General features: G+C 57.7%; 1 protein-coding gene across 1 annotated transcript; it reads right to left on the bottom strand.

Annotated features, from left to right (window-relative positions):
• Nucleotides 1-3,721: 3,721 nt before the first annotated feature.
• Nucleotides 3,722-4,858, bottom strand: TMEM271 (transmembrane protein 271). Its single transcript, XM_047094199.1, has one exon. The coding sequence runs from the start codon at nt 4,856-4,858 to the stop codon at nt 3,722-3,724; it is 1,137 nt and encodes a 378-aa protein (XP_046950155.1).
• Between the last annotated feature and the right edge of the window lie 5,393 nt (nt 4,859-10,251).

The following is a 10,251-nucleotide window of genomic DNA, read 5'->3' as shown; positions in this document are numbered from 1 at the left end:
GTGCTGTGCAGGCATCCAGGTAAGGGGTCACCCCGCTATCTTCCCCGGCACGTGACAGAGTGTGCAGGCCTGCGTGAATCTCTGCACCGCGTGCCTACCCTCCACGCTGCAAGGGGACGCGCCAGTCTACAGTCGGGCCTCTCCAACTCAGACAGATTCTACCCGGACACCCCAGGCAGGGCTGCTGGCCTGGCCCTCAGACACTTCTCATGAGGCACTGTATGTGTGTGTGCTTGCGTGCGTGTGTGTATGCCCCACACAGTGTGTGTGTGCATGTGCAGACATATACACGTGGAACGTGTGGGCACTTATTCCTACACATGCATGCATGTGCATTTGTCCTTGTGTGCACGTATGTTCACTCATGTGTGCCTGTACTTTTGTGTGCATTCACGCACCCGCACGTGTGTGTGTGTGTGTGTGTGTGTGTGCATGTTCAAGGCTTCTGCCTGAACTGTGTCCTGACACCAGCCAGGAGTAAAATCTTTATCACCAGCAGTTTGATCTTCATCACAAACACTATCTGACTGGTTTTTAAAATTAAATGATTAATTGACTTTCAGTCAAAACTTCAGTTGCATGGTTCAGATTTGTGTTGCCAAGGGCAGAACACCCCCTCTGACCAAAGAAAGTCCTGTAAACCCAGATGCCTGAAACCCTGGGAGGGCCTGTTTAGCAATCTAAGAAAACATGCCTTGTTTGGTGGCTACCCCCTGTGTTATCTTAGTTAAATTATTCCCTTAAAAGTAAACAATCTTTATGTTTAAAATAATAACTTACAAACTCAGCATTAAGTCATGTAACAATGCTAAAATGTGTTTAGTTTAATTCCGGTACTTTGTCATAATCATAAACTCTTGATCTGGCCTCCACCAGGCCAGGCGTTCGTTACTTATTATTCTGAGAGGCAGAGTAAGACCCATTTTAGGAAAGTTCCAGGAACTGGCACTATTTTCTAGAGCACAAAGAATCCATTTTAAACAACTAAAACTTACGGGAAGTAGAATGGACGTGAATAAGAAGTGAGGGCCGTGAGGCGGAGCCCCGCAGGGGCAGGAGTGGTCCCGAGGAAGTCACTCCTAACTGGAAGGAGGTTCAGTAGCTTCCTAATTCTCCACTCATTTCCCTGAGTACTGATCTTTGGAACAATGTGAGTTTGGGGAGACTTGATTTTATTTCCTCTCATAAACTCTAAAAAATAAAACCCTGGTATCCCACATCATTATATCAGCCTCAATAAAGTGGAGTTGACAATATCCGTGGAGTTAGACACACTTGCATCTTTAAAAATCTCATCTAGTCCGTTGGGCATGTAGAAGTTTGCCAGGGGAAAAGCAGCTGCCTGCACACCCCAGATGCTCCCTGCTGCCCTGGCCAGATGACCACCCAGATGGCATGATGCTCCTGTCGGGCTCCTGTGCCGGCCCCACCCACCTCACCCCCTTCTGCCTTCTGTTCCATCTCAAGAAATGTCTGAAAGTTGAGAGAGGTCACTGATTTGGATTGCAAATTTGAAAGATTCATAAGGCATATGACATTTTAAGCTGTACAAACCATGGAAGATGAAACACTTCAGAAAACAAGAAAGGTACTGGGAGGTCTGACGTCTTGTGTCCATGCTGCCCACGTGTTTGCTCTGCTGGGGTGGTCCTTGCCTGGCGGCCTTCTGCAGGAACCCACCGTGTGCCCGTCTATCCAGCACACAGTGGCCTAGCCACCTCCACTGGGTGAGCTCTGGGTGGTCAGCCCTGCAGCTGCCTATGAGGTCTCTGCTCCGGGAGTGGAGAGCAGCCCTGCTCAGGAAGCAGGAAACACCTGGCAATTCCTTCTTGATTTGACTTAGGTAGGTGGGGAAAAGTATCTTAAAAGCCACTTTTGCTGCCACTTATCACATTTCCTGCTTAGGTCGATGACCATCGGGCCGGTGGTACCAGGGCAGGTGCTGGGCCGGGCTGCGAGGACCAGCGGTGGGACTAGTTGAGCCATGCCCTCAGCCTGGCTGAATCCCGAGGCTGAATATGGACCAGTATCTGAAGAGGCCTGTGGTTCAGAACCTACTAACTTGGCTGTGAATCGTCCTCTTTCCTCAGGCAGCGTCAGCATAACAAGGAGATCGCCATGTTCCACAGCAAGGATCAGGTGCTGACCGGCGACAGGTCCCCTCCACGCCTCTGCATGGAAGCCGGGCCTCCTCTCTCCAGCAGCCTCCACTGCAGCTGGGCAGCCCCGCCAGGTCCAAGCTGGGGTGGGGGCCTTGATTGTCTAAGTACAGGAGACTGTGGCTTTGGGCAAGGAACGTGGAGCTGAGGAGAGGTCTTATCCCAGAGCTGGCACCTGGAAACTCCACCTCCATCCCTAAATCCGGCTACTTTCCCACAATCAGAAGTGAACCCCTTTACGCTGCAAAGACATTACACATTATTTGTTTATTATCACCTAAAGTGTGGTGCTCACCCCTGGCAGAGCACTGGGTGTGTCCCTACCTCCTTTGGCTCGAGGCACACGCTATTCAGGTCAGGGTGGGGCCATTCCGCTCTTCCGCTACACTATTCTGCTCCAAGCACCTTAAGAATCATCGGCACACCTCCCTGGCGCCACAATCCCAGCACGTGGGGTTGTGCTACCTTTTGCCCGAGACTCTGAGCCTGCTTGGCTCCCAGCCAGGCCACCAGACTGGATGGAAACGTATTTTGCCGTCACCGAGAATACATTTCATATTGTGCGGGTAAGCATCCTAAGGATTTAAAAGTATGACCTTCACATCAGTTAAGGCTATTTAAGGGGTGTATTTTAAATGAAATGCTATAATATGCAAAAATTACCAGATCACTGAATTAATCAACAGGAAAATAATCTTTGCCAGAAAAAAACTATGACTGTGATTTTCCAAAATAGGATTGGATTGTTCATATATACTAACCAAAAATAAGCTCAGCTTTGCAGTAGAAACCCCACCGCCAATTTCCAAAAAAAGAAACGTTTGGGACCTGGTACACACACAGGGAAGTGAACTGCAGGAAGAGGTTGGATGGAGGCAACCGCCCAGCAGAAAACTCCAACTCCGCGTTTGTCTGACCAGGTCCAACCACTGGCCCCAAAGCGGGTTGTGTGTCGACACCCTCTAACTCCAATTTGATGAATATCTCCAATAACATAGCAATTAATTTAATAAAGGAACTAACCAATTTTAAATTGCAATAAATTTACCAAACATTTTCACTGTTTATGGAGAGCTTTACAGTAAGAAAGTATCAACAAAAGCAGGCACATCCGTGTACAAAGTGTCGCTTGTTGGGTGCGTTTTCACTTCTGCCATTCTGCTCCTTCTGTCCTCTCGGCGAGGGTTCTTCCTCCCGCGAAATCACCCTCTCTTTCTGAGCTCTCACCCTGGACCGGACTTTGCCAAAGAGAAGTGCGATGGGGGCGAGGCAGCCCCGAAACATTTATTGTAAACTTTAAAACGGAATCCGGATACGAACAGACACAGAAAAGAAGAGAAACCTCCCAGACACAGAAATGGTAATACTGGAGGCCCAGTCTCTCGGCGAGGGGCCCTCAGCGACGCGAGGCCAGTCCACCCCTGAAGGTGCATCTCCGCGGCATGTCCACGGCAGGCCTGGTCCTCGCTCGCGGGCGGCGGGCGGTGGTCGGCCGGGGAGGCCCGCGCCGGCTGGCGCGCCGTCCGTCCGTCCGTCCGTCCTTCCGGGGAGGGCCCCGGGGCTCAGCAGGCCCGGCTCGGCTCCCAGGGGCGCGCGGCCTCGCAGGGCTGCCGGCAGCAGTAGGGGTAGGAGGCGTTGAGGTCGGGGTCCGAGGGCGCGTACCCCGGCAGCTCCACCGACGGGTGCCCCCCGCAGCACACCTCCACACCCGCCTCGTCGAGCGCGTGGAAGACGCCCACGTTGATGTAGGAGACTGCGTGGTGCGCCCCGAAGCCAGCGCAGTCCCCCGGGGCGGCCACGTCCGAGTCCTCCGGGGACAGGATGGAAGCGTCGCTCGGCCGCGGCTGCAGCCGCCGACCGCGCCGGCCCCGCCGGCCCCGCCGCGCCCGGGAGGCTGGCGGCTGCGCGCGGAGCCCGGGGCCGCCGCGGGGCCGCGCCAGGGCCCGGGCCGCCCTCCGCCGGCCGCGCCGGCCGCGCCGCGCCTGCGACGCGCGGTAGTTCTTGACGAGCAGGAGGCTGAGCAGGCCCAGCAGGCACTCGAGCGAGTTGAAGACGGTGGAGAGCACCAGGCCGCGCTGGTAGTCCTTGAGCTGGCGGCACTTGGCCGACGTGGCGCTGTCCAGGGTGCTGCGGGCGCGCGGCGCGCCGGGGGCCGGGCCGGGGGCGGCGGCTGCGGCGGCGGCGGCGGCGGCGGCGGCGGGGCCGGGGGCCGGCGCGCGCGGGGGCAGGCAGTAGTGGGAGTACTTGCGCTCCACGAGGGACACGGTGTCGCCGTCGATCACGGCGCCCGCGAAGGCGCTGAGGACCCCGAGCATGAAGACGAGGACGCCGAGCAGCAGCAGGTTCTGGCTGCTCCCCGGCCCCGAGGGCCCGGCCGCGGCCCCCGGCTCTCCCGGCGCGGCCTCGGGAGCCCCCGCCGCGGCCGCGGGGACCCCGAGCCCCGGGCCCGGGCCCGACCCCGCGAGCGGCGCGTCCCGGGGCCCGCAGCAGAGCAGGGCGGCGCCGAGAAGCGAAAGGCCGGCGGCCAGCAGCAGCCCCGAGTAGAAGGCGCCGGCGGCCGCCCCCAGCCGGAACGGCTCCCCGCGCAGCTCCGAGCCCAGCGAGAAGCACTTGAGGCCGACGGCGGCGGCGCTGAGCGCGCAGGCGAGCAGGAGGCAGGAGGAGAGCGCGGCGCAGGCCCCGCGGACGCTCCACTTCATCCTCCGCGCCCGAGCCGGCCCGCACCCCGCGCGCCCGCCGCCGCCGCCGCCGCCCGCCGCCGCCCCCGCCGCCTGCGCCTCCTCCCGGCGCCGCGCGGCCGGACCGCCGGCCTCCTCCTCATCCTCCCGCGTCCTCCCGGGCCCGCGCCGCCGGCGCCGGAGTCCGCATCCTCCGCCTCCCGCCGCCGCCGCCGCCGCCGCCGCCGCGGCCCCGCGCCGGGAACCGATGCGGCGCGGAGGACCGCAGGGCGCGCGCGCCCCCTCCCCAGCCCGCGGCGCCCCTCCCTGGACGCTCCACTCCCCCCACCCCACCCGCCGCCCCGTGCGCCCGGCCCAGGCGCCGCCTTCCCCCGCCCCCCTCTCCACCCTCAACCCCCGCAGCCCCTAGGACTCCCCTCTGCCGCCTCCCCGAGGAGAAGTGACCCCCCTCCTCCCTCGCGCCTCTCCGCCTGCCTCCCACTCTCCCGGCCGCTCTGGGAACACGGCCCCCCACCCCCACCCCAGGTCTTTCTACCCCGGACTCCTCTCGGGGCCCACTCCCCAGTACCTCCCACCTCTCGGGCCCCTAAGGCTGCGCTTCTCCCGCGACCAGGCTCCACGCCCACCACCGGCCTACCAGCGGCCTGGAAGCCTGAGGAAGTTGGCTTGGGGTGCAGGGAGAGGGGGAAGAAGGGAGCCCGGGTGCTGGTGGGGTAGGAGGGAGAGCCTGGGTGCAGAAGGGGAGGGGGGCCAGTCTGCGGGACAGGGGAGGGAGGAGGACAGAGGAAGGGAGAGAGTCCAGGTGGGGAGGAGAGGGGAGAAGGGAGCCCAGGGAAGGGGTGAGCCTGGGTGCTGGGGGTGGGGGTGGGCGGGGGGGATGGGTGCGGGGAGTCTGGATGCCAGGAAAGGGTGGGCGAAGGAGATCAGGCGCTGCTGGGACGCTCCAGCGCACCCTGGAAATCGCCCGCTGCTGTGCGTGGGGGTGGGGGTGGGGAGAGGCGAGGAGGTGGTAGGGACGCTGCCCCACTGGAGGTGAAGCCTTGGACGTTAGTCTAAAAAAGCCCTGCTCCGGGATCATGCAGGAATTTCACCAGGGCTCGGGTGAGTGTGAGTTAATTTCATCAGAAGGCGGTTCACGGCCTGAGTGCCACGGTTGGGGGGAGGGGGCGGTAAACCGCCTCTTTCTGACCACCGGACCTCAAGGTGGGTGAAAGGAAGGCGTGGGGTGTGCGGGGCGAGGGGGATGGCCTTCCCCCAGGCCTCTCCGGGCCCTGCATCCTCTTGCTGAAAGGCGATCTGGGATGGGACGTCTCTGGAAGGCCCTCTGAGGTCCCACCGGGCCGAGCGGCTGGGCCTGCGCCCGTGGTTCCTTCCACACCGTCTCCGCTGCTGCAGCAGCGAGGCCGGGGGAGCAGATGACTCACTCTGCCGGCTAATTGCAGCGTTAAATAACTTCGCGTTGCATCCAGAAGCAGGCGTGGCCGCAGCTAGGGGAAGAGCTGGGGGAGGGGGCGGGGAAGGCAGGGGTGCTCTGGAACACACCTCTGTTCCTGCCACCTACTCAGCAAGTTCTGGCCTGCGGAGACACCCCCCCCCCCGAGCTCCCAGCTTCGTACCCCTTCCTGCACAGAGTGCCTGTCCATCGGTGCCTGGTGAGCACAAGACCCCAGCGGCTCCTTGCGTCTGCGGAAGGCCGCACCCACATTCGCAGGGGTCCCTCGCCCACACCTCACGGACACCATCTGCCCAGTAACTGTGATATGAACCCCCCTTCCTGCGGCTCTCTGGACATCTGCGTGGGACTGACTCGAACCGCAGTAGCTGCGAGGAGAGGAGCGCGTTTCGCTGTATTTTTAGCAGGGAGTGCAGATTTTAGAACATCAGCTGAACCTCCTCGTTCCGTCCTCTCCTCTGGCTGGGTGCCTTGCCAGAAAAGTGGGGATAGTGAACCTTCTTTCACATTCATGGCGTATAGGTTTGAAAAGGACAGTGTGTAAATCAGCTTGTATAATAATCGTGGCACCCACGCGCGTGAGCGGAGTTGCCATGAGCTCACTTCCAATGATTATTCCGGTTTCCAGGGAGACGAGGTTTGCAGCCACCTCCGTGGAGAAGCATGGAGCAGCCCCTGCATTCCCCTTGCACGCCGCTGTGGCCAGACTGATGAGGCTCTGGGGGCAAAAGTGAACTGATGTTGGCTGGTCCTCAGCTCTCCCTCATCCTGGGAAGGAGGCCCCAGTCAGCCTAGGCCCAGCGGGGAGCGGGGAGGGGCCTTGCTGGAAGGCGCTGTGTGTGGCAGCTACCACTGGGTCAGAGGCTTAGGATTTGTTTTGAGATCTAGCCTTCCATCTCCTCCAGTTCCCCTTCACGCCCCGGCCCCGCCATCAGCCCTTCACTAGACACTTCCATCCCCCCGACCACCTTCCTGTTCCTTACACTCATCCTGCCTCTTCCTGCCACAGGGCCTTTGCATATGATGCTCGGTCTTTCTGTTGTATGTTCCCCTTGCCACATCCTCACCTGGCTTCTGCCTTCTCATTTCTTACATCTTAGCTTCACCTCACTAACTTTTGTTGGGTGCCTGCTGTCCTCCAAACACGAGAGTGTTTGGGTTTTCTTATTCAGTCCTTGCAACAAACCCTGAGGCAGGCAGCCCTGTCATTCTCGCAGAGGCTTTCCATGAGTACGTCAGTGACTTCTGGAGCCAGGGTTCGCCCAGGCTCTGTGCACCACCTCCCTACACCTTCACCTCTGTCCTCCCCACTGCCTCTCTGCCCCCACCACCCTGCCCCCCACTGACTCCCTGTCCTCCCCCTTCATTACTCCTCTCCCTGCCTCCCCTTCTTCTGGTGACCCCTCCCCACCTCCCTGCCTCCAGCCCCTGGCAGAGGGTCCCCCATGACGGGTAGGATCTCCTGGTGGTCTAAATGTCTGCCTTCCCCATCAGATTAGGAACTCAGTGCAGGCAGGGCTCATGTTCAGCTTGTCCCCAGCTCCTCCCCATCAGGGCTCAGTCCTGCCCTGGTTGTGGGGAATGAGAGAGTAAGTGAGTAAGTGAATGGGTGGGTGGGTCGTCAGCTGCTAACCTTGGGTTGCTCTGTCTTGTGACAAAATCTAAACGTCTGCTTGGTTCTGCTCACTAGGAGACCCGTCCAGGCCAACAGGCAGAAGAGGTGCCCACCTATGTGTTCAGGTAGGGGAAGGCTCTCTAGGAGGGAGCCAGAAGGGAGGAGGGAGCTGGCAGCAGGAGGAAAGGCGGAGACCTGAGGAGGGAGCTTGGAACTCTTGGAACTCCTGGAACTTCCAGAGAAGTTGGGGGCAGAGAGCAGGTGACCTGTCAGGAAGGGTACTGAGCTGTGCCAGTTTGGGACTCATCCTGAGGGTGGGGAGACCCTAGAAGGGCAGGAGGATGCTTTGGTGTGTGTTTTGGAAGGAACCCTTCCAGGCGCAGACTGGGCTGAGGAGATGAAGGCATGCAGGGGTGGTGGGAGTGCTTGGGGTGCAGGCGGAAGGGTCCAGCTCCCATCATGGTGCCCATCACATGTACTGCAATCTTCCCGATTTGCTGTTTGGCACTCAGCATATAGTCACCTGTCTTCCCGTCTGTCTACAGGGAGGAGGGACAGCAGTCTGAGGTCCCTGTTATACGGAGGTACCTTTTAGGGTGACCCAGTACCAGTCCCTCTCTCACAGGGAGGGCCTCTGCACCTGACGTGGTTTCTGACACCTGTAACCAGGAGCATGAATTGAAATGACCCATGCATATTTTGAATGTTCTTTTTTTGTTGTCTGCTTATTTATTTTTGAGAGACAGAGAGCAAGTGGAGGAAGGACGGAGGTGGGGGGTGGGAGGGACAGAGGATCCAAAGCCGGCTCTGTGCTGACAGCACAGAGCCCGATGTGGGGATTGGGCTCAAGAACCGTGAGATCATGACTTGAACGGAAGTTGGACGCTTGACCAAGTGACCCATGCACATTTCGAAAGCTGATTCTGTTGCTTTCTGGTGGAATCCTTTCCTCGTTCCCTTGCCAGAATCACCTGTAAAGCCCCTTCCCTCCCAGCCACGTAGCATAGCCAGAGGGGCCCGCTCGAGGGAGCAGCCATGGTCCACAGTGGGGTGATTTGGGAGGCTCAGAGGTCGGGCAGGGGGTCCACTCTGGAAAGAAGCACCGCCCCAGTGAACAATGACTTTAGACAGGTTGTTGGGGAAGGAAGAGTGACTTTAATCGTCACAGAGCCCACCATGGGCCGCATACTTCCACAGACTGGTGTAGCATCTCCATGTGGGACACATCACTGCCTGATTCTAAAGACGGGGAAGCAGAGCCCAGAGATGATGACTCCAACTGCCTTGTGTGTTTTTCTGATTACAACAGTAATCATGTATCAGGTGAAGAGTATTTTCTTGATCACCTTTAAATTCATTCTAGTGTTTATGTATTTATTAGCATTTGAAATCCAGTCTCCTCGAGTATCGACTTCAGTTAATTTGGCTGATTCCAATGACTTCTTTCTAATTTGTTTATCATTTAAGTTTTCAGTATTTTTTTAAAAAAACTTTAATGTTTATTTATTTCTGAGAAACAGAGAGAGACAGAGCACAAGCAGGGGAGGGGCAGAGAGAGAGGGAGACACAGAATCTGAAGCAGGCTGCAGGCTCCGAGCTGTCAGCACAGAGCCCGACGCGGGGCTCGAACTCACGGACCGCGAGATCGTGACCTGAGCGGAAGTTGGATGTTTAACTGAGCCACCCAGGCACCCCTAAGTTTTCAGTAGTTTTACCCTGTATCTTCTTAACTGGCTAAACACTCAGATTTTTCTTTTATTATTAATTCTCAGCCCCCTTTTTTCCAGGAACAATGAATACTGGTCTTCACTTATGGGTGCGTTGTGTGCAGTCATGTGCCCACTCTGCATAGGTGATGGTTCATCTAAAGAGCCCACTGTCACAAAGCCAGAGCCAGGGAGTCGTGGGAGACACAGGGATGCACTTCAGTGTTATTTAAATGCTTTGATCCTGTGAAGTATAATAGATCCACAGAGAAATCCATAAAATAGCACGTAGCAGCTTAGTGACTTCTAAATGAGCATCCATATACTTGCCACCGAGTCCAGGAACAGTGTTTCAGGACTCGAGTACGTAGCATGCCTCTCCCCAGTCACTGCCTTCCCCCCAGAAAGGTCCTGCTCGCTTCATTTGAAACCGTTTCCTTGCCTTTATTTATTCTTTTAGCGCCTAGCATGCAACCCTAAACACTTTAGTCTGGCATTGTGTGTCTTTTGAGCTTCATATAATGGAATTATAGAACATAATTGGTATATATCTGTCTTCTTTCATCCAGCTTGATGTCTGTGAAATTTATCCCTGTTGTTTTATGTGTCTGTAGTTCATTCCCTTTTGTTGCTAGATACT

Source organism: Lynx rufus, unplaced genomic scaffold, assembly GCF_022079265.1.
Source record: "Lynx rufus isolate CCGP_SWC_20201006 ecotype Redwood Valley unplaced genomic scaffold, mLynRuf1.p SCAF_38, whole genome shotgun sequence".
NCBI lineage: Eukaryota > Metazoa > Chordata > Mammalia > Carnivora > Felidae > Lynx > Lynx rufus.
The sequence above is the reverse complement of the archived record's forward strand: the minus strand, read 5'-3'. Positions and strand labels throughout refer to the sequence as shown.

Coding starts and splice junctions, on each gene's coding strand:
- TMEM271 (XM_047094199.1), bottom strand. CDS start 4,858: ATGAAGTGGAGCGTCCGCGGGGCCTGCGCCGCGCTCTCCTCCTGCCTC.